General features: G+C 56.2%; 2 protein-coding genes across 2 annotated transcripts; one reads left to right on the top strand and one right to left on the bottom strand.

The window, feature by feature from the left end:
• Positions 1-891: 891 nt before the first annotated feature.
• LOC112110473 (leukocyte receptor cluster member 9) lies at positions 892-2,625 on the top strand. Its single transcript, XM_026647212.2, has 2 exons — positions 892-967; positions 1,229-2,625. Exon 2 carries the CDS (start codon positions 1,248-1,250, stop codon positions 2,538-2,540), a length of 1,293 nt encoding a protein of 430 aa, XP_026502997.1. The 5' UTR covers positions 892-967; positions 1,229-1,247; the 3' UTR covers positions 2,541-2,625.
• A 1,679-nt stretch (positions 2,626-4,304) lies between these two features.
• Positions 4,305-23,195, bottom strand: LOC112110472 (leukocyte receptor cluster member 8). Its single transcript, XM_024205483.3, has 15 exons — positions 22,999-23,195; positions 18,158-18,329; positions 17,241-17,351; positions 16,854-16,967; positions 15,806-16,055; positions 14,384-14,519; positions 12,430-12,615; positions 11,853-12,164; positions 11,060-11,194; positions 10,388-10,673; positions 9,580-9,681; positions 8,689-8,757; positions 8,224-8,353; positions 7,543-7,750; positions 4,305-6,094 (listed from the first exon to the last, which is right to left on the bottom strand). The coding sequence occupies exons 1-15, from the start codon at positions 23,034-23,036 to the stop codon at positions 5,932-5,934; spliced, it is 2,412 nt and encodes an 803-aa protein (XP_024061251.2). The 5' UTR covers positions 23,037-23,195; the 3' UTR covers positions 4,305-5,931.
• Positions 23,196-23,201: the final 6 nt, after the last annotated feature.

The following is a 23,201-nucleotide window of genomic DNA, read 5'->3' as shown; positions in this document are numbered from 1 at the left end:
ACTCCTGGGTTCTATCCCCAGCTCTTTCACTGGCTCAGCCCCTGCCTTTCTAGATAGACGGGATCCCCAGTGCTGCACCCTCCCCGGAGCCAGGATGACAGGAGCCGTCTGTCCAGGTCGCTTGGCTTGGGTCTGTCTGTCTGTCTTTTCCTCCTGAGACACCCTGCCTAGCCCCACAACCTTGTCCAGCCCCCCACTTCCCCCCCCAGCTGGCCCATCCGGCTGAGATAGCATCCCCCAATGGGGCCCCGGGCTCCCAGTCACGCTCTGTGAATTTCTTGGCACTGGGCGATTTCCACTGTAAACAGATCGGGGGCCGGGGCTGGGGTGACATTGTCCAGGAGGCCTGGCCGGCCCTGCCAGGGACATGGAGCAGCTGGGAAACTGATGCAACGTCAGCATGGCTGGCTGGGGGGCTTTCCCCTCCCGGGGGGGGGACTGGCAGGTTCGGAGGTGGGGAATGAGGCACAGGGCATTTTCTCTGGGGGAGGGGGGAACCAGGACTCCTGGGTTCTCTCCCTGGCTCTGGGAGGGGAGTGGGGTCTGGTGGTTAGAGCAGGGGGGGCTGGGCCCCAGGACTCCTGGGTTCTTTCCCTGGCTCTGGGAGGGGAGTGGGGTCTAGTGGTTAGAGCAGGGGGGCTGGGAGCCAGGACTCCAGGGTTCGCTCCCCGACTCTGGGAGGGAAGTGGGGGCTAGTGGTAAGAGGGGGGGCTGGGAGCCAGGACTCCTGGGTTCTATGCTGGCTCTGGGCCGGGCTAATCAGGAAATTACTCATTCACCATGGACACTCTTTGCCCCCTGCTGGAGGCCTGGGGTTTAGAGCCATAAAAATTCACCGCCTTTCCCAGCAGCCCTTGCAGCTCCCTTCATAGTCCTGGGCAAGTGGCTGGGTTGGGAGGGGCTGGAGCCCAAAGCAGGAAATCCTCCTCCGGGCCCGGCTCAGGGCCACCCAGCCCGCCAGGGGCAGGTAATTCCTGAGCGATGCAGCAGGGTCGGCCCAGGCAGCCTGCTCCCAGCGGGGTCAGGCCCCATTCCCTGCCCCCCGAGCCAGCCAGTCCCTGCCCTGGGGCCGGGTGGGAGCCGGCACCCCCTAGAGGGGACAGGCCCCGTGCCCCATTTCCCGGCCCCCCTGAGCCAGCCAGTCCCTGCCCTGGGGCCGGGTGGGAGCCGGCACCCCCTAGAGGGGACAGGCCCCGTGCCCTGTGCTAACTCTCTCTTTGCCTTGCAGACTGGACTCTGGTGACGCAATGGAGGGACGGGGCCCGTCCACTGGGGGAGATTTTTCTGCCCCCCCAGCCGACCCTGCAGGGGGAGCCCCGGACCCGGGCTCTGATGGGCCGGGGGTGACAGAGCCAGCCCCCACGCTCAGCCACCCCTGCCGCTTCTTCTTGGCGGGCGGTTGCCGCTTCGGCGCCCGCTGCCGGAACCCCCACCCCGGCGCCCCGCCCGCCGCCCCCCAGCCGCCCCCCGAGCCCCCTAGCAAGAAGCCCGTTGAGCCCCGCAGCAAGAAGCCCCCCATGAAGACAGCAGGGGACGTCGTCTCCCGCATCCTCTGGGACCGCCAGCTGCCGCCCGGTGAGTTCACCGTGGGCCACCTGGACCGCTTCTCCGGCGTGCGGGAAGACGCCTTCACGGCCTTCTGCTGGGAGGACCTGGCGTCGGTCGGGCCAGAGGTGCTGGCCATACCCCAGCACAGGATCCAGTACTTCAAATATCGCGGCCGCGTGGTGTGGGACAAAGCCAGCCGGCTGGACGACGTCTTCGGCTCCACCGGGGGCGGCCGGACCATCCTGGAGGTGATGGAGGAAGAGGCCGGGCGCCAAGAGGCCGCGGGAATGGGGGACGGCGGAGCTGGGGTGCCGGAGGAGGCTGTAGCTCCAGAGAACGAAGAGGAGGAGGAGGAGGAGGAGGAGGATGTGGCTGAGCCAGGCGCTCAGAGCTGCCCCCCAGCAGCCCCCCGGCCTCCCCGCCCCACCCATTTTGTGGCCGTGCGCATCACCAGCCCGGAGCTGCGGGGTTCAGTGGCCCGGCTCCAGGAGGCCCTGAGCCAGGCTGACCCCACCTTGGCTGAGTTCTGCACCGCACTGGCCACCCTCCACCTCACCCTCTGCCTCCTCCGGCTGGACGGCGCTGGCGAGATGCAGGCGGCCGTCACCGCCCTGCGGGAGCTGCAGGTCGAGCACCGGCGCCTCCTGCCCCCCGCCCCGCTCCTGCGCTTCCGGGGCCTGGGCACCTTCCGGGGCCGGGTGCTGTACGCCGCCCCCGTGCCCGGCCCAGAGCTGGCGGGGCTGGCCCACGCCCTGGAGCAGGGCTTTGCCTGCAAGGGGCTGACCGTCGTCCCGCTCCCGGCCCACGATTGTTTCCATCTCACCGTGGTCAAGATCCCGGCGGGCGGGCAGCCGAGGCTGAGCCTGCCCCCAGAGCCCCCCGGGGAGGAGCTGGGGACCCAGGCGGTGGAATCGCTGTGTCTGTGCCAGGTGGGCGGGGGCAGACGGACCGATGGGTTTTACAGCACCCTCGTGGAGCTGGATCTGTACTGAGGGGGCCCCACGCCAGTCCCCAAATCCCAGCTCAGGATCTGGGGCTCTATTGACCCTTCTCTCAGGTCCCCTCAAGATTAGACCGGGGGGGGGGGGCTGGGAGCTAGGACTCCTGGGTTCTATCCCCACAGCAGGGAGGGGAATGGGGCCTAGTAGTTATGGGGCAGGCAGGGCTGGGAGCCAGGACTCCTGGGTTCTAGCCCCAAGCTCTGCTCCCCAATTCACCTTGCCCCCATGCATATAATCCCCTTCCCTGGCATCTTCCAGCGTTCCTGAACCCCGAGTCATTCACCCAACCAGCCGCCGCCGGGGAGGGCGTTCCTAGCTGAGATGCAGGACCTGGCCCTTTGTACAGCCTGCCTGGGGTGGGCTCCGGGACCTCCTCCTGCCTCTGGTCTGTTAGCCCTTTGCCAGCTGCCTCTCCCCACGGCAAAGGGCCCAGGAATTCAGTGTGCCCGGTTCCTGCCAAGCAAGTTCAGCTCCCACACGTGGAAGGCAAAGGGTCCAGGCTGGGTCTGTTCCCCTCACCCCTGTGGGTTTGCACATGAGTTGGGTAGAATTTGATGCTCTTGGATCATTCTGCCCCACAGTACGGATGTTTCTTTTAAAATAATTTTCTCTACAATCACCGGCAATGTTCACAGCTCCTTTATACCCAAGCCGGTAACAACCCGTACCAAGGAAATAACCCTTCTCGAGCAGCTCTCTACTTCTCTCAATTCAAATTGCTGTAGCCAGAAACGGTCTTTCGTCGGCATGTGCAGACGGCAAAATCGGCATCTACCGCCGGGTCCCAAGAAAAACATCTAACCCCTTCCAGCCTCTTGCTACGGATACGAACAGGCTGATCTGCAGGCTTTGCTGGTGCGAACGGAGGACTAGAGTATCTGTTCTCGCTCGAGCAGGAATTAATTCACAGCAGGGGTAGGGACTTGTCTTCTACAGTTCAGACTGACTGATGATTGATGAAGTGAGACATATAGACGCCTAAAGATGCAGAGTCCAGCAGGATTCACCAAACCAGCTTAGCACAATGAGGGTGACATGAAGTGGGAAAGTTCTTAATGTTTTCTCTGAATACTGGGTGGGTGCCTCAGTTTCCCCTATGCAGTTCTTAAGTATCTAGGTGATGGGATAAGGGGGTGTGATTGTTGCAGAGCCCTACAGGGCAGGTGTGACGCTGTCTGCACAGAGAATGGCCGATGCCCTGTCTCCTGGCAACTGATGGCCTGGGCCCCTCCCCTGCAAGGTGCCAACTGAAGGTGTTAGAGAACAGAGATCAGGTGGCCTCCTGGCCTCGGAAAGCGACAAAGGCCAGAGCAGGGGCTGGAGGGGGCTTCAGTTTGGAGCTGGCTGGGGAAACAGAAGGAGGCCCAGACACGGTGTGGGCTTCCCACCCCCCAAGATGGACCTGACTGAGGGGGCCTGTTCTCTGTACCTACAAGCTCTGTCTGGGACCGTGTTCCTGTCATCTAATAAACCTTCTGTTTTACTGGCTGCCTGAGAGTCACGGTGAATCACAGGAAGTGGGGGGTGCAGGGCCCCGACTCCCCCACACTCCATGACAGACGGTTAAGCAAGTCCGGCACCTAGGGCCACTTTATGCCACATTAGGCATCTGTCAGTGTCTAAATCCCTTTGGAAATGTGGCCCCGAGCGATTTGCCCAAGGTCACAAGCACTAGGGCAAACGCCAGCATCCCAAGTCCCACATGGGATCACCTGATCCAGCCTCAAAAATAAACAGGGGCTCGAGGCGTTTCTTCCTACGTTTGTCGTTTTTATTAATTTTCAATTTCGAGAAAAATACTCCTCAAAAAAGGAAAAGAGTTTCTGGAAAGAAAAAAAAAAGAGCATTTGAAATCCAGCTATTCATGCTGTCGAGTGCACATCAGAAAGTTACATATGTCCAACAAAAGAAAGGAAGGGGGAAGGCTCGGGAGGAGAATGAGATGCTAAAGAGACTATAGGAAGAAAGGAAAAAAAATAAAATAAAAAGACAATTAAACTGAGGGCGGGGAAAGGGGAGGGAATGGATCATTACCAAGTTACCTGTAAAGAAACTGAGGAAATGGGGGGGGGGGAAATAATAAATAAAAATCAACTAAACTGAGCATAGACAAAAAAAAACTCCAGGACATAGAAACGGTGAAACTTAGACGTGATTGGAAGATTTGCTGGCGACTGGTTGAATCCATTAGCGGAGGGACGACCAATTCCCGGCAGCTGTGTGGTCTGCGTCACCCCAATTTCACTCTCTGCATCAGGTTCCCCCGATTCTTACAATGTCTCTAAGCAACAGTCTCTGAGGCGGGGGGTAAGCCGATCGGGGCTCGATCTTTCGGCTTTCATTCGCCGCCGCTGCTCTTTCGGCTCGCTCTTTGTTTTCTCTTTTTGCCCAGATGTGCCTTTTTTTTGGGCTCTCTTTCCAAGGCTGGCCAAAAAGCTCAGAAGCAGGGGTAAGAGAGAAAGAGAAAACTGAGACAACGTTAGTTTCAGACCAAGGCGGAAATATACACAACAGCCAACAAAAGATCTACTCTTAAAAAAAAAAAAAAACCCCCCAACAATGTCAACAAAAGAAAAATCACAACCCGACCTGCTAAAGTTTATAATTAAAAAAAGTAGAAAAGATACTTTACAAAATACAATGGATTTATCTCCTTATTTACATCATAGAAGGGTGGGGTTCTGTACAGCATATCCTGAAGAAATATACACAGAGAAATCACATTTCCAAGAAGAGATCAGCATTGCACAGAGGAAATGGTTTCCTTGGCTTTTAAAGTGCCAGGAGGATCTAGACTACAGTTCTGGAAAAGATTTCCAGACCGGCCGGCTCTAGACGTTTGCTTCCTGTTGCTAGGGTGGTTTAACTAGGCAGCCCAGCTAAGCTCTGGGTTTTTCTTTCCTTCCGGAGTTCACTTCCGATTGCTCCGGGCAGGAGGAAAGGAAAGAGTGTTGCGTTTCGTAGTTGATTCCTCCCGACACCATTTACACAGATCGGTGGGGGTAGGGGCGGTTCTTCGAACACGGGCGTGCGTGCGCCGAGCCGAAGACTGAGGTGGCGCGGGCTGGCATGGCCGAACGGGACGGCGGTCACGCCAGGTGAGGGCATTTTGCTGCGGAGGACAGGCTGACCCTCCCCGCCCCAGTGCCCCCGGAGAACGATCCGCTGGCAAGAGACTAAAGAAAAGCGTTAACATCGCGTGGGCCCCTGCCCGGCACGCCATGGAGGAGCTGTCCAGCGGCCGGCCGGCTTACCCTCGTCCGTCTGCGGAGATGCGTGGGGGCAGGGGGCATGCCCCGGTGGCTGGCCTGTGGCACACACCGAGCCGCCATTACCCTTTGGTTGCGATTAGAGGGGGGGCTTTGGAGGGGGGAGGGGGAGGTTAGAAGTTGGCCAGGACTGCTAAGCTCTGCCTGCAGTCAATCTTGGTTGCGTCGGTGCTCGTGTACACCAGGGACAGAGCGCCTAGGAAGAGCAGGCACTCCTCCGCAGCCTCGAAGGCCAGCTCGGACTGAACGTAGGAGACGGGGAGCACCGGGCGGAAACTGAAGGAAACAAAATGAAACAAATAAACAAAACCCACCAAGGAACGGGGGGGGAAAAACGCAGCAGGAGGCAGGTTAGGACAAGCACAGACTGAACCACCACCTAACCGATCTCGGCCCCAGGGATGTAGCCAGTACACCCCTCCACCTCAGATCTGCCCCCCACCACACCCCCCCCCCTTAGATCTGACCCCACACCCCCCTTCCCCCCCGGACCTGACCCCCAAACAGCCTGCACACACACTCCCCCCCGGCCCCGCAGCTCTGATCCCCCTGCCCTTCCCAGACTTGACCCCCAGGCAGCACCCCACAACAGAGATCACAGCCAAATGGGTAACTGCCTGCCCCAAACCGCTAGCTCCCACCCATCACCACCATCAGTTCGGTTGCCTGCACCCCCCACAGCAACCATCTGCATCCCAGGTCAGGCGGTGGGTAACCGATACCTCCTTCTCCTCACACCCATGCTCTTCAGGGGGGGCTGCACCCCATGCCCTTAAGGAGCAGCATGAGGTCCCTGGTTTTGAGAGCAGGGAAGGCAGCTGCCGTGGGGCATGATCTGACTGCTAGAATCTCCCTGTGTGGCCAGGAGACTCTCCTACGGTGGCCCCTTAGGCCACTCCCAACCCTCCCCCGTCCTCTGGCCGCCTTCTCTAGCTTTGCCCTTGTTCCCCCCAGCAGGAAGTTTGCCTCCTCCACCGCTTTAGGCAGCAGCCTGGCCCCTCTGAATCTCAGCGGGAGAGGGAGGGCAGCCAAGCCTCCCCCGCTCCGGGAGGGAACCACCAGCACTTTCTGAATCAGAACGGAGGTTTCAGGAGATCTGACCTCCAGAAAAGTGCCACCATCCAGCACAACGGGATCCCCCACCACCAGTCCTGTCTGGGGACTACGGCACCAGGACACCTGCATCTGCCACCCCTTGGCAAGGTGCCAACGTTGATCTCCCACAAATTAAGCCCCCCGCGCCCGGAAGATTCGCGGCAGGGCTGCAATCCCCTGCCTCAGCCCAAGCCAGGCCAGTCCCAGCTCCCCGCTTCGAGCCAAGGGCTGCCCAGTATCTGGGCACGGAGCAGAGACGAGTCCATGACGGGGCCCCACTGCACACTGGCTACGTTCTACTTACCTGCCGGATGGAGACGGCTGCTCAGGACCAGAGGGGCTGGTTAAGATCATGGATGACTCTCCTCCCGCCCCGAGCTAGGTCACCCCCCTACCAGTGTGGGATCCTTCCTAACCCCTGCCCTAGCTGGCCAATCGGACACAGCTGTACAGACGACCGGAGGAGAGGGAGGGATGTGACTGGATGCACCCACATCTCTACCCTGATTCGGACAGGAGGCGCCGGGCGCCTCCGGAGGACAGCACTCAGCCAGCGAGGGGGCACCTCAGCCCAGCCGCCAGGCAGGGGGTGAGGTTAGCGGGCGGGGCGCCCTCCCGGCCTGACATACGTTTTGATCATGGCTTTGAGCGCCGCCTTCCTCTCCCGCTCGGCGAACTTGTCGATGAGGTAGCCGGACATGCAGGGCGCCTGGCGGTAGAGCCTGAAGAAGCGGTGGTAGTTGGACAGGGCCCAGGCGGCGCGCAGGGCCAGCGCGTGGGCCACGCAGGAGTCCGCCTTCAGCTCCTTGGTCAGGTAGGCCAGCTCCGTGGTGATGTCTGCAGGGGAGGGGAGGCAGGAGGTTACCGCGGCTGGCCACAGGCCCGTTCCCAGCCCTGGGGGTGCTGCAGAGCCGGGTCGGTCTCCTGGCACTGGCTGGGAGGCTCTCCATCTCGGATGGCCATTTTCATTGGCTCTTTGGGGGCTCTATGGCTCAGAATCCCTGGGGAGTCCTCCAAGGCTCACCATAGAGCGCAGACTGGAGCAGGGTGACGGATAGAGTGGCACTTATGTAGGCAGCCACTCTAGGCACAGCTCTGCAGCCAAGGGGGGACCCCACCCAAGGGCTGTGCATCCCCGTTTTGTGGCCAAGGGCCGAGCTTGGGGGGGGGGGGGGGGGGAATGACACCCCTCTAGGGCAGGATCTCTATGGTTAGGGAATGTGGGGCCAGCAGCCAAGGAGGCTCTGCATATTTATACTGCGTGAGCCTTCCCCTCCTGTCCCCGGCCAGGGCCTGCCCGGCTCGCTCACCGCCGGAGTTCTTGGTGAAGATGTAATAGAGGATGCGGTAGGCAGTGAACTCCCCCACGTTGCCCGGCAGGTTCTCCGCATAAAGAGACTTGAGCTGGGTCTGGCACTGGTTGAATTCCTCATGATCTCCCTGGGGAGAGACGGGAATTCCTGTTATCGGGGCGGGGCCTGACTCACCCAAAGCGCATTATTGAGGGATTGGGGAGAGAACCCAGGAGTCCTGGCTCCCAGCCCCCCCTGCTCTAACCTCCCAAAGTCAGGGATAGAACCCAGGGGTCCAATTGGATGCTCAAGCCGACTTGCCCTTTTTTGCCCCCCTTACACCCGGCCCATTCCACGTTGCCCCCAACGCTCGGGTTTTATCTCAGTGGACAGACATCCCCCCCCGCCCGCCCCCCCGCCAGCTGCCCCTCCAATGACGGAGTGAGCGTGCAGGCGACAACCCAGACGCCCACCCCTCCTCACCTTCTCCAGCGCTATCCGGGCGTGGGTTTCGTACACCTCCACCGTGAACTCCGTGCGGATGCCCTGAACCTGCATGGAGCGGGGGAGAGGGGTTACTCCAGACACAAGCAGGGATCCCCCATGGGACGCTCTACAGCCTGCGTTATCCAGGTCGGATTCGAACACAACCCCCTCCCCCGGTGATGAGCGTCCTGCCACCAGACTGTCCCATGGAGCCGCTTCTCCTGTACCAAGAATGGCAGAGGTCGGGGGGCCTCCGAGGGGCCACTTTAAGAGCTCTGACTAGCTGCTCCCGCAGCGGTGCCAACAGGGCAGGCCAGCGAGGTGGGCAGCTCCGGAGAGCGAGGACAAGTTAACCCCACGGCCCAGGAGTCAGCGCTGGGGGATCCGAGGGCCGGGAGGAAGAGGTTGTACACACAGAATATAGAGAGACAGTAACGTATGAAGCCACCTGTCTAGGAAGGGAGAATTCCTCTCCCGACGCAAGACAGGAAGTTGCTTGTAGCTGCCACCAATTTTGAATGAGGTCAAACAGCAAGTGAAGTACGGTTGGATAAGAGAACCCAGGAGTCCTGGCTGCCAGCCCTCTCTGCTCTAACCACTGGACCCCACTCCCCTCCCAGAGCTGGGGAGAGAACCCAGGAGTCCCAAGTCGCACCATGTCTAGTCATTTAGGGCTTGTCTATATGGAGAAGTTAACCAACATGGCTATAGCAGGAGAATGATCCAGCGTGACCCCGTGTGGACACTCTAGACTGGAGTCATGACTCTGCATCCAAAGCGGCTGTTTTCCCGGTGCAGAGGGGCCCTTGGAGGAAGGCCTCTGTCAAGACCCATTTTTGCAGCTCAGCTCCCCGTGGACCCCTCCCGGGGGAGGGGCGGGCAGCTCACCGTGAGGTCCTGCCGGATGGATTTCATCTGCTCGCAAGCAAAGGCGTAATCCTGCTTCTCCTTCCAGTGCGACTTCACCATGGACAGGGATTTCTTCAGCACCTGGGGACGCAGAGCGCCTGGGTGAGCAGGGGACGCGAGTGAGAGCGGCGACACCCAGGGGACAGCAGCGCCCGCACTAGACAGGACAGCGTTAGTGTCCCGGCGGTCATGGGGAGCAGAGCCTCAGCTCCCAGTCCCAGTGCTTCACGAGACAGCAGGCCGCGAAGCCAGGCTAGCCTGCGGGCCGGCTGATCGCTGCTTTGGAGGGGTGCGGCTTTGGGGGTGATGACCATAATGCTAGGGGCTGCCCAGACCCCAACCCAAGATCAGCCCCCTGTGTGCAGACCCCAACCAAGATCTGGGGCCCACCCTCACCCAGCTTCCATATGTGGGGTGCTGCCTAGGCAGAGTCCCCACACTGGAGTATGGCATAGACAAAGCCTGGGAGGGGAAACTGAGGCAGGAAACAGGGAAGTGACTTGCCCCCCCCCCCCCAGGCATCCTGGACACCAGTCCGGCGCTCTGTCCACTAGCGCCCGATGGCACCAGCAAAGTACTGGGCCTGCCAGCTTTCACGTGGCACAGAGCATTAGCTCCTCGCCTTGCCGGTTCACTGGATACCCTCAGAGCTGTGATCTCAGCTGGGACACCTCCTCGGCTCCCAGCATTATGTTCCCCCCACCCCAATTCCATCTGGGGCCCCTGGCCTGATGGGGCCTGCCCCGGGGCACTCCAGTAACCCCAGCGGAGGCTGCCCGGCGCTCACCGAGACAGGCCGGACGGTGGAGGGGTCTGGGGCGCACGTGAGCCGCAGGTAGTGCTTGGTGATCTCCTGACAGGTGCCCATAATCTTCAGCTCATTCCAGTCCAGGCTCTCCGAGCTGGCAGGGTCCAGGCTGTTGATGGACAGGATGAGGGGCTCCAGGCGCAGCTTCTTGGAGTGGCCGTGCTGGAAGCGGGCCGCCCGCCGCTGCTTCTTGAACTCCTTCTCGGGGTCCTCGTAGTCCATGGCGTTCCGCCGGCGGTTGCGCTTGGAGGGGCCCTGGTCATGCCTGAAAGGGACGGGGCCGGGAGGCTCAGCTCAGCAGCCAAGTGGAGGGGGCAGCAGATTTGCCCAGGATCACATGGCAAGTCTGTGGGAGGAACTGGGATAGAACCCAGGAGTCCTGGCTCCCACCCCCACCCCACAGCCAGGTAGAGAACCCAGGAGTCCTGGCTCCCACTCTGCCCTCGCTCCAACCCAGTAGCCCCCATTCCCCACCGAGAGCCCAGGAGAACCCAGGAGTCCTGGCTCCCCGTCTGCGCTCAAACTCTGCTGCTTTGGACAGCGAAGCCACGGACCGACCTGAAGCTAAGCCAGGCTGGTCCCGACCCCGAGAGCCCCCCACCTAACCACTTCTTGGCTGGCGTGCCCAAGACCGGGACGTGGCGGGGTTACCTTTTACCCCTCTGCATCCTCATGCGGCCCCGGTCCATGTGCCCCCCTCGGCCGCGGTTTTTCGGCGCACTCCTGCGGCTGGCCAGGCGGCAGTCGGTGCCGGAGAAGGAGCTGTCGGAGTCCGAATGGGAATCACTGCCCAAAAGAGGCAGGGTTAGAGCCCGGCATCTCAGCCCTGCCCCCTTCCCCCGAAGGGCCTGCCCGCAGCAATCCTGGGGCCCCCTTCACCCCTCCTCCAAGAGCCAGTCCAGGGCTCTTCCCCAGCTGCCCCCCCCAAGTCTCCTGCATGTGTGTGTGTGTGTGTGGGGGGGGGGGGGGGGGGGAAGAGCTCCCCCTGAGGAGGAGATGCACAGGCAGTTCTCCCCACTCCGAGCAATGGGCTCGGACTCTCTGCAGACTCAGGCAGGCGTCGCTGTGCCAGTCACACTGGGGTCCCATTTCCAATGTTGTGTCCCCACCCACCTGGGCAGCCGGTTAACTTAGCTTTTCAGGGTCCTGGAGGGGCCCGAGGGGCTGAGCCAGTGGCATGAGGGATACCAGCTTGGCTGGGCTTCTTGGTCTGATCCAAGGAAAGCCTGGGGTGGGGAATACCAGGCTAGACAGGCCCAGGGGCCTGATTGGGGGGAGAAGAGAGAAGAGAGACACGCCGGGTAGGACAGGCCCTGGGGTCTGATCTTGTTTCTAATCACATCACGCCCTCAGGGTCTAACTAGGTCTGTCTGAGGAGTCCACCCTCATGTATCCCGGTATTCTGGCTGGGCCCCCGCGCAGCCCCAGCCCCGCAGCCCCCTACCTGCGCCGGAAGTGGCGGCTGGGCGAGCGAGAGGATGAGCGGGAGCGGGAGCCGGCGCTGGAGGACGAGCTGTTCTCCTTCATGAAGACGTTGCGGTTCCCGAATTTGGTGGGGAAGCTGTTCCCTCGGGCCCGGCTGGCCCCGCCACCCCCACCGCGCTGGGACTGGGAGCCCACCGCGCCGCCTCCACCATTGCCCCTCTGCTGCTGCTGCTGCGACAGGCCGGCCGGCATGGGGCCCCGGGGAGCGTGAAGCGAAGACATCTCCCAGCGCTTCTTCTTGGGGCTCTCAGCCATACTGTCCCTGCCCAGCCTGGAAGGGAGAGGGCACGTTACGAGAGGCGCCACTGGGGGGTCGGGGGTCAGAGCTCAGCTACCTGCTTCTTGGGGGGCTGAGATCACCCCGGTTTTACAACAGTGCCTACTCCTGACAGTATCTGGAGAACTCAGGAGTCCTGGCTCCCAGCCCGCCCTGCTCTAACCACTACATCCCACGGCCCTTCAAGAGCTGGGGATAGAACCCAGGTGTCCTGGCCCCCCCCCCCCCCGACCCTCACCCCGCCGGCACTGTGGCTCACCCCGGCAGCGGCTCCCTGCTCCAGTCGATGGTGTAGGCCGTGCCATCCTGCAGCCTGGCTTGCAGCACTTCTTTCAGCAGCTTCTCCGTCCGGTCCTTGTCCTCCTCCGACTCGCAGGCGGTGAAGCAGCGCTGGACGTATTCCTTCATGTCCTGGGGCCAGTCCTCTGGTTTGCCAGCGGACGAGCTGGGGGGGAAAAGGACCAGAAAAGAAGCCAAACGTTAGAGACCCAGGGTGAGCCACTCAAGCAGGGTTTGGGAGGGGAGATAAACTCCTGCAGTCCAGGGCACAGACCCGCCCCAAGCTGATGGGACTTATAGATCCCAAGATGGGGCAAACCTAGGCTAGATCAGGCCAGAAGATATGGGTGTGACATGACACCCCATATTCTTCACTGAGATATGGTCATGATATGAATATGGCACAACTAAGATGTGTTTTACGCAGCATGGGTCATGTGAGGTATCATTGGAAAGGTTCTGATTTACTGAATAGGATTACCCAATTTGTACGCATGAATCATTTCTGTCTCTGGAGTTAGGAATACCGACTATGTAACAATTACAACTGTGTGTACACCCTGGGAACGCCCACCAGACAGTATGCAAACAGCCTGGATGGGCCGTTAGGAAGGACAATCCGACTTTGAAGATACGAATTTCCCGTCTTCCCAGAAGTTTCCTTGGATGCTGCTCTGACATTACAGGGTCAGGTGATCATGTCACCTGGTACTAGGCTCCATCTTGGGCTTCTAGTGTTTTTCCATTAGGAGGGGGTGAGGGTCAAACAGGGAAACAAAGGAGTCCTGCCATATGCAAATCCTATTTAAGGCCGGGGAGTGAGTTAATCTTGGTTCTTCTCCACTGCCTCCCTGCCCAAGAAGGGAGACTGCTGAAAACACCTGAAGAAACAAAGGAACTAAGCTGGGGGGTGGTGGGGCAGGGGCTGAGCCCAGGCGAGAAAGGTCTGGCCTGTAATAGGAATCCCTGGAGATTTAAGCTGCCAGCAGTGCAGTTTACCTTCAAGAAACTCTGCAACCTGCTTGAAACAACATTTACGGTGAGAAGTTATTTGTAGTCAGTATTCTTTAGTGTATCAAGCTTAGTTTGCGTGTTTTGTTTTATTTGCTCAGTGATCTGCTTTGTTCTGTTTGCTATCTCTTAGAATCACTTACAATTTACCTTTTTTGTTTATTCTGAAACCCGGTTTGTGCAATTCATAACCGGGGAGGGGGTAAAAAGCTGTGCAGATCTTCCTCCCCATGGAGGGAGGGAGGGAATTTCATGAGCTTACGCTGTATAGATCTCGATACAGCATAAGACCATATAATTTTGGGTTTACACTCCACAGGGTGTGTGCAACAGAGTGCTGGGCAACTCCCCGAGCTGAGTCTTCCCACACAGAGCTGACTGCAGACTCTGTGTGAGTCTACAGCGGAGTGAGTGTGTGCGCGTGCGCAGCAGGACAGGGTGAGGGAGCCCAGGCTGGTGGAACGGGCGGGCTCAGCAGGACCCCAGTACATCAGGTGGCACCCCGGAAGGGGGGGTCCAACCTGTCACGATGGGAAGTATTAACACTGTTGGACAAGGCACTGGGAAGCCCCCAACTGGAGTCCTGTGTCCCATTTCGGGCACCCCTGGGTTTTTCCAAAGCCAGGAGGCACCGTTGTGATCATCTAGTCTGATCTCTTTAACATAGGCCAGAGAACTCCCTGGAAATAATTCAAGGAAGAGGAATCCAAGCCAGACGGGCAGAGAAGGGCTGCTAGGATGAACAGGGGAGTGGAGAGCTGATCTTATGAGAAACTTTTGCCCACGGGGAGTTTAGGGGCAGAGCTGGGATTCTAACTCAGCTGTCGCTCCCAGCCCTGCGTCGCTTCCCCCTTTATAGACCAGCCCACCTCCCTAAGGGGTTGAGTGTGACTGACGGAGCGGCAGGGGAGTGAGACACGTACCCTTGGTTGTGATGTTTCTCCGAGTTCTGCTGCGGCCCGAAGTTGCCGTGCTGGTCCGAGGCCCCGAAGTTCTGGTTCGTTAGCACGAAGGGGCGTTTCTGGATGTTGAATTTCAGGCCGCCGGCTCCAGGGGCTTCTGCTGAGACAAGGGAGAAGTTTACCAGATGGCTCGAAGCAGGAGGTGAATTCCGAGTTTATTAAATCCTTGGATTTGAGGGACTCACTCGAGATCAAGCCCCCAAACTAGATACACGGGACCCCAACATCTGTCAGACTTGATTTAAGCCAATCCACCATCTCTCTAATTTTACTTGGAAACAGAATCTCCTTAACTGCTATGTCGTCTTGCTGTGCTGATGCTAAAACCCCTGTATAAACAGCCCTATGTCCCATCCCAGAAGTGGCTTCACCTCTGCATCAGGTGAGGGACCCCTGTATAACCAGTCCTGTGCCCTGCTACAGAGGTGGCTGCATCTCAGCACCAGGACAAGCATCTTTGTATAGCCAGTCCCACGCCCCACCCCAGAAGCGGCTGCATCCAAACACAGGGCAAGCAATACAGAAGGGGAGGGGAGTGCCTCTGGAGAGAAGGCAGAAGGCTAACACACTTGATGCCCCTTAGAGGAAAGTCTCCATTGCAGAGCACGCCCCCATGAGGAGGGAAGGGATATTCGTCGTTTTGACAGACTGGGAACGAGCACAAAGCGCTGATATGCTCTGAAGAGCTGTGTACGCGGCTCTGTGTTTATTACGGCTCTATTTAGGATCGCCCAAGCTCATTTACAAGTCGAGAGATGCTTTTCCTCATCACCAGGGCCACAAACTTCACCTGGGCTCTGAAAGTTACGCGGGGCCCCCCAACTCTCACGTCCGCCACCAGTAAAGGGTCGGTGACAGGAACCTCGTCAACAGCTGGGACGTTGCGTGAGCCAAAATACCGTCCCGCTCCCAGTGCCAGAGCGGGGCTGGCTCTGTGCTGCCAACAGGGTGAGCAATTGATCTGAGACCCACTCCAGCTCATCCAGCCACTCAGCTGAGGAGAGCGAAGCAGAGCCCAGGAGACCCGACCACCAGTCTCCCCCACCCTGCTTTAACCCCTAAGAACTGCCCAGAGCTGGGAACAGAATCCAGAAGTCTTAGCTCCCCACCCTAACCACTAGAACACGCTCCCCCAGGATGGCTGGGTTCTGTTCCTGCCTCCCTGCCCCCTCCCTCTTGCTCTAACCCACCAAACCCAGGGATAGAACCCAGGAGAGCTGGCTCCCAGCCTCCCCTGCTCTAATCCCCTAGTATCCCACTCCTGTCCCAGAGCTGGGGACAGAACCCAGGAGTCCTGGCTCCCAGACCCCCTGCTCTAATCCTTTGACCCCTCCCAGGCCTGATACCCAGGAGTAGCCATTTGCACTCAGGGCCAGGACTCACGTTTCATGCGGTTCCACAGCTGTTGTCCCTTCTTGGGCTTGGGCCCCTCTGAGTAGCCGTGCTGGCTGTAGGAGGCGCCGGAGGAGTTCTGCTGCAGGTGCTGGCCCCCGGACGAGCCGCCCTGCTGCTGGCCCATGGCGCCCCCGGGGTGGTTGCCATGCTGTGGAGGCGGCTGCGGGGGGTTGGAGGTGGCCATCTGCTGCTGTTGGTTGGGGTAGGCCATGCCTTCCTCCATGCCAGGGACCGGGGGCTGGAAGAGGGAGAGAGATGCTCTCAGTGGAGGGTGGCACACGACTGCCCTGCACAGGTGTCAAGGCCCGGTGAGAAGCAGATTATGGGTAGAGGTGTAGACAAACTGGCCCATCCCCCCTCCCAGATACACCAGTGTAGCCCCACGGCCTTCACGGGGCAAGAAGGGGGAAATTGGCCAACAGCCATTTTCAGCCCGTCGTCTTAAGAATTGGGGAGCGGCCAAGGGTTACAAGCCCCTGGCTCAAGAGGAAAAGTGTGTACCTCAGTTTCTTGCCTGCTGTCATACAACCAGCAGGTGGCAGCCCTGACACCCAGTCCCTGTGCTCTACCCCGCCCCCTCCCAGAGCTGGGGAGAGAACCCAGGAGTCCTGGCTCCCAGCGCCCCCGCTCTAACCACTAGACCCCACTCCGTTTCCAGAGCTGGGGAGAGAACCCAGGATTCCTGGCTCCCAGCCCCCCATTCTAACCACTAGACCCCACTCCTCTCCCAGAGCGGGGGAGAACCCAGGAGTCCTGGCTCCCAGCCCTCCTCTCTAACTAGACAACACTTCCGCCAAGAGTCTCAAACAGAATCCAGTCACTTCTCACTCCCAGTCCCTCCTGCTCCAACCCCTAGGGAACATGGCACCTCTGAGCCAAGGACTGAACCCAGGTGTGCCAAGTCCTGTTCTAACCACTAGGCCACATCCTGACACGACTCCTGGCCCTGGGTGGGAGGAAAGAACCGAGCACTGTCCAGAAGGCCGGGCAGCGTAATCTCTGAGCGCTCTGCGAGGGCTGGGACATTGGGACCTACCTGGTTCATGTTCCCTTGGTGCTGGCCCGGACCTTGTGGCTGCTGGGCCGTCGAAGAGGAATACGACCCTGCGACCCCGTACTGGTTGGGGAAGCTGTAGCCTGGGTAGACGTTCTGCAGAGAAGAGCCCAGCCCCACAGAGTCGCATCAGGACACAGCACTTGGCAAGTGTTTTACAAATGCTGGCTAACCACCCCCCCCCCACACACACACACGCCCTGCCCCCCGCAAAAGATATTAAAGGCTTCCTGCACGTCCCAAAGTCAACTCCCACCGCCCAGCACCTCTCACGAGCTGATGCTACGTCACTTAGCAAGAGATGAGCTGGGGCTAGACCCCAGGGCTCCTAAGAGATCACAAACACACGGCAGGGGATAAATCGCTCACCATTGGGTAACAGTAATTATAGGGGTATCCGAAGCTGTACGGCTGGTACCACTGGTAATATTGCTGCTGCTGCTGCTGCATAGCGTTTGGGTCTCCTTGCTGGGAGGCATACTGCAGAGAAACATACGGGACCATCAGGAAAGGCAGTGACTAGGGAGCACAGACTGGAAACCCCTATAGCCTTGCGCAGTGGTCGCGGTTAGTCCTCCGTTGGCTATCCCACAGTGCACTGCACCGGGTACCAGACCTCTGGATATGAGCTGCTGCTGGGGCAGCAGGGGATAGCAACCCAGATTGTTCCCAGCATGCACCGATACACAACACGGTAGCGCAGGAGGTGTGCGCACACACAACACTGTCGATAGAAGACCGTGTCTAAAACCAGCGTGTGGACACAACCCAACCGGGTCAGACGACAGACTGGAAGCTCACTGGGGGCGTTTTGTTCTGGGTTCGTACAGCAGCTCCCACAACGGGGCCCCGATCCATGGCTGGGGCTCCCGAGGGCAGTAGCCACGTAGATAAAGAAGAGCGAATGTGTCCAATCAGCGAGGTATAAAACGGAATCATCCCAAGTGGTCTGAGGTGATTTGTGGTAACAGATGGGGGCCCCGCAGCGGTTGGAGCTGTCCATACACAAGACCGTCCCTGCTCTAGAGAGTTTGACGATCTAAATGGACAAGACGGGCAGAGGAAGGGGACTGGAGGGTAAGTGACTTCCCCAGGTTCACCCAGCAAAGCCAGGTCTCCCAAGTTCCAGTCCTGTGCGATATTGACTAGGTTACACCGTCAGCCCGTGAAACAGTATGGAAATTAATCCTTTGATCCCTTCTCTCGGGCACTGGGGCGGGGTAAGATCTCCGGGCACACTGGCTCCCAGGAGACCAGAATCCCATCAAAAAGCGGGGGCATGTTACCTGCGTGTTAGCCTGTCCGTTGTTGGAGCCCTTGCTGGTCCCAGAGGCGGCGTTGGCTTTGCTGATACTAGCCAGTGCCTGCCTGGCTTTCTCCCACTCAGGGTTCTCGTGTGCCTGCCCCTCCATGCTGTTTTCCCGGGCTGCGTTGTTCCCTAGATTGTACTGGGGAGCCCTGGACGTGTCAAGAGAGAGACAAGAGTTATGCTTGGAGCCTGGGAATCCCCCTGCCCTGGCTGCCCAGGTAAGGGTCAGCCCCAGGCAAGCTGCAGTTTTAGCTAAGAGCAGAAGGGAGGCAGGAGTGCCACCCAGAGGATAAATACAGCAATTCTCTTGGCAGGCACTCTACTGCACACACCTCAACTCTTGCCGCTGTTCCCTCCTCCTCCGCACTAGGGTCTCCTGCTCACACATGGTAACTAATGAGGACACACTATGATGCTTATCTGCCCCCGCTCCCTGCTGTAGTATCTAAGCACTTTGCAATCTTAATGTATTAATCCCCACAGCAGCTGCATGAGGCTGGGCAGGGCTATCACCCCCATGCTACAGAGGGGAAACCGAGGCACAGAGAGGCTAGGAGGGAAAGGAACCCAAATCATTAGGTCCATCCTGCTCTGGGAGTCGTGTCTCCTTGACCTCCCACAGCCAAACATGATATGGCCACTAGGATTTGGACTGAGATACTTCATTTCACACAGATCACCAAACTGCCAGAGGGGAGCAGCCTTCACCCATGGGATCCGGAGTCAAACTTAGACGTGTGGAGCTCTGTCCCTTACTGCCAGTCCCCTTCTCTATCCGAGAACCTGGCCTGCCGTGAAAGAGGCGCATACGCTCAGATAGTCCCATTGAGTCTGGTGTGGCTATTTCACTCCCGGGCATCTAGTGTCTTTATGACAACACAAACAAGCTTTCGTCTTCACAGGTAAGTCAGAGGGCAACATTACAGGGTGTTATACCTCTGGCCTTCTCACCTGCATTTTGCTCATTAATCCACCTGCTGCCACAACTACTTCTATGCATCAAACCGCCAAGTGACTTTCAAAGAGCTGTCGATTTAGTTTTTTAAAAAATAAAAAAGGAAATCTCTAAAAAAATAAAAGAAGCATGCTTCCCACTTCAAAACGACACGGCTTATTTTCAGTTGTCCAATATCTGGCAAGCCCCAGGGCTTAGAAAACACCCAGCTACACTATGAAGAAAATTATACAAAGTCATCTTGCTTGGCCAGGGAGAGGATATTTTAGGAAGCTGAGTAGAATGCCCCTAAACGGGGGGAGAGATAGCTCAGTGGTTTAAGCATTGGCCTGCTAAACCCAGGGTTGTGAGTTCAGTCCTTGAGGGGGCCACTTAGGGATCTGGGGCAAAATCAGTACTTGGTCCTGCTACTGAAGGCAGGGGGCTGGACTCGATGACCTTTCAGGGTCCTTTCCAGTTCTAAGAGACAGGTATATCTCCATATATTATTATATTATTAAACTGATCAGATTTCATACCAATGTTGTGTCGCCTTTTGCTTATAATGAAGGCATTAAGAGGTTTTATGGTAGAAATTCATGTCTTGTCTACCCAGTTCTTTCCTGGAAGACTCCATGGTTGACTGGATAAAAATCAATGATTATTTCTACGAAATCAGATTTTTTGATAATTTAAATTTTAATAAGGTTTACTTTTTAAAAATAAACCTGTTTAAAAGAAAATCTGAATTTAATACAAGATATGTTAGGCCTAAAGTAATTAAAAAATAAAACTGCTGAATCCATGAACTTCTACCAAAAAAACTTTGAGCTAAAGGCTGCTTTTCTATATAAAGAAAGAATCCGGGGAAAAACATCTAACTTATGACATCAAATTTTATATATATGGCACAACAGTAATAACTAAGCAATAGAATAAATGGACACAAATCGGACATCAGGAATGGTAACATACAAAAGCCAGTAAGTGAACACTTCAGTCTCCCTGGTCATTCTATTACAGATTTAAAAGTCACTATTATTGAACAAAAAAACTTCAGAAACAGACTTCAAAGAGAAACAGCAGAACTAAAATTCATTTGCAAATTTAACACCATTAATCTGGGCTTGACTAGGGACTGGGAGTGGCTGGCTCATTACAGAAGCAGCTTTTCCTCTCCTGGAATTGACACCTCCTCATCTATTATTGGGAGTGAACTACATCCACCGATTGAATTGGCCCTGTCAACACTGGTTCTCCACTTGCGAAGTAACTCCCTTCTCTCCATGTGTCAGTATATAATGCCTGCATCTGTAACTTTCACTCTATGCATCTGAAGAAGTGAGGTTTTTACCCATGAAAGCTTATGCCCAAATAAATCTGTTAGTCTTTAAGGTGCCACCAGACTCCTTGTTGTTTTTGTAGATACAGACTAACACGGCTACCCCCTGATACTTAACTAAGCAATATCTCATTCACCTTTTTCCAACATACTAAAAATGTACAATTAATAATCTGAAAATATTAAGCTATATAATTGTTTAAATAAGTGTATATAGATATACTGTACACCCAAAGATAGCAAAAAGATGAACCACATCTACTGTAAAGGTGCTACATTTTAATGGTTCTGTCAACCAATGAGAACGCACCTTTCATTAGAAAATAACTGAAGTACAAATGGAAAAGTTGATTTAAATTGATGGTTTAAATGGAGGCTTTCCACTTGGGGATTCAAATCATGATTGATATCTATCCATCCGGCTGGAGAACTGGCAGGACTATGACATCACAGGTACCAAGGTGACATGGGGAAAGTTAAGGCTTTGCAGGATTCTAAGCCAATGGCTAGGGGAAGATCGTCAGACTCTCTTTCCAACACTGATTTAACTCAAAACTGATTGTTAGGAGAAAAGATCTCTTTGACTCTTTATCTAATGCACCATCCTCTTGGTTTCATAAAAAAGGTTTTGACCCACACCATGATGGAGCACAAGACCCAGTGGCTGGACATTAAAGCCAAACAAATTAGAAACGAGTCACAAATTTGTAACTGCAAGGGTCTGTGGCCAATGGAACAAACTCCCACAGGCTGTGCCGCATTGAATTCTCCATCTCTTGATGGTATCAAATCAAGACTGGATGCCTTTCTGGAAGATGCTTGTTTAGTTAAATGCAAGTTATTGGGGTCAGTACAAGGGGAATTAGGGGAAATTCTATGGCCTGTTAAATGGGAGGTCAGGCTAGATGATTTAATGTTCCTCCCGGCCTTAAGAGTTTGCTAAGCTATGACTCGCTTGCCTACCGCACAAACCTCCCCCTCAAACACTGGTAAATCCCAATAAACAGTTAATGGTAAAAGAGATTTCTTTATACATCACAAAAGAAGAAAAAAAGAAACACCCTCAGTTTTCCTCCTACCCCCGACAACCTTTAAAAACCCACAACACCCTGGTATGCAGCAAAACGGTTCACATGTAGTTTTGAGGCCTTTAAAAAGGAACTGAAAATGTGTGTCATTTCCACTCCAGGAGGGTCCCAGCCTACAATGAGCTCAGCGAGGGACCTTCCAACAAAGTTGACAGGGGACCCACATGGGCCAAGTGGTTTTGCCTGCGGAGAATTCATTGCAGGACTGGAGCTCAGAACTTCACAGTGCTAAACGCAGCCATGCAAATCACGAATGTTACACTTAATACCAAAGTCAGCCAAACAACACTAATTTGACAAGTTCTCATACTAAGGCAGTCTGCTTTGTGCTATATTTCTAAGCCTTTGACTGAATGTTTATGACAGAGAAACCACCCCCTAAAATAACGTGAAATCCACAGACCACTTAAAAGGTTTTACTGCAGCTCTTTAGTGACGAGCCCATTAATTTGCTTCTGGCTTCCTTGGTCACTCTGATTGGCTCTTTCAGATTGTGCTCAGAATTTTTAGCCTCACACCCTCAGTACCAATAAACATTTCAGCTTACTGAAGCATTTAAAGGGGTTCACCCATCTACTCTAGTCACACTTGACATAACAAAGATGCAGAAGACTTGTTTAGACACACAAGCTGGACCACTTTGATACCGGTATAATTAAAGTCGGAGCATTAATCTTCCCCAGCGTGGATGCAGTTATCAAGATGTTTATACTGGTATAGCTCATTCCCACACGAGGGAAATCAGCTATACTGGTATACCTTTATACTGGTGTAGCTGCATCCACACGGGCATAACTATTTCAGCAATATCAATCGTACCCCTAACTGAAACAGCTATACCAGTAAAAAAAAACTGTGTGGCTTAACCCACCAGTGCTCCCCCCAACCTTGCTTTGCCCCATTTTCAAAGGCCGTGAGAAAAAAAGGGCCTTGCTATGGTGCAGTAGAAAAAGAGCCTCAACAAGGTCAGGGTCCCATATAGCAGATGGCAACTCTCGCCTTAAAAAGTCAACATTCTCTTCCAAGTCATTGTAAAATTATAACTACACAAGATGAGGATGATCCTGTGCACAGTTACTATCGCTTGCTTCAGAGGAAGGAGCACAGACAGCCGCTGTGTCCAGCTCGCTACAATGCACAGAGAACAAGGATCCATTCCTGTCCCTTCTGAATCACTAGCTTATGCTCTGAAAGAGACGATTCCTTTGTAGCTATTTGGTGACAAGACGATCCAGCCCGGCTAACTGACTAGGGCATGTGGCAGCCTGGGAGAATAAGGGGAGCTTGGTTTGCTTTGGCCCATAAATCCGGGCTCCTGTCAAATGAAGACAGTCACTGCTAGAGACATTTCACTGCTTCCTCTACCCCCCTTCCCCACAAAAACCTCAACGCAGCAGTATATTAACAAGCAACCTCTACTGTTCCCACCCAAGCACCCAACATGCAAAAATCACCATTCAGAGGCTCGCTGGTCGCCTATGTTGGTCGCCATCGTTCAGTCGCTGGAGGCGGGGGGAAATCTGGGATTCTAGATGTCGCTCCCCGACCCGGCTCCGTAGACAGACCGCAGCACCCTGGGGCGCGGCCCTCTCTCGCAGTGCCGGGGTGCAGAGTAGACAGTCACGGCAGCCTCAAGTCGGTGCCTCCTGGGGCAGGA

This window comes from Terrapene carolina, unplaced genomic scaffold (genome assembly GCF_002925995.2).
Source record: "Terrapene carolina triunguis isolate 2854851 unplaced genomic scaffold, T_m_triunguis-2.0 Scaffold51534, whole genome shotgun sequence".
In the NCBI taxonomy this organism is placed as follows: domain Eukaryota; kingdom Metazoa; phylum Chordata; order Testudines; family Emydidae; genus Terrapene; species Terrapene triunguis.
The sequence above is the reverse complement of the archived record's forward strand: the minus strand, read 5'-3'. Positions and strand labels throughout refer to the sequence as shown.

Bases quoted from the DNA above. Each gene is read 5' to 3' on its own strand.
- LOC112110472 (XM_024205483.3), bottom strand. From the start codon at position 23,036: ATGGCGACCAACATAGGCGACCAGCGAGCCTCTGAATG. The intron at 16,968-17,240 runs GTGAGCGATTTA...TCTTCTCTGCAG, and splicing joins ATAATTACTGTTACCCAATG to AACGTCTACCCAGGCTACAG. The intron at 6,095-7,542 runs GTATGTCAGGCC...TGTTTCCTTCAG, and splicing joins CTCAAAGCCATGATCAAAAC to TTTCCGCCCGGTGCTCCCCG.
- LOC112110473 (XM_026647212.2), top strand. From the start codon at position 1,248: ATGGAGGGACGGGGCCCGTCCACTGGGGGAGATTTTTCTGCCCCCCCA.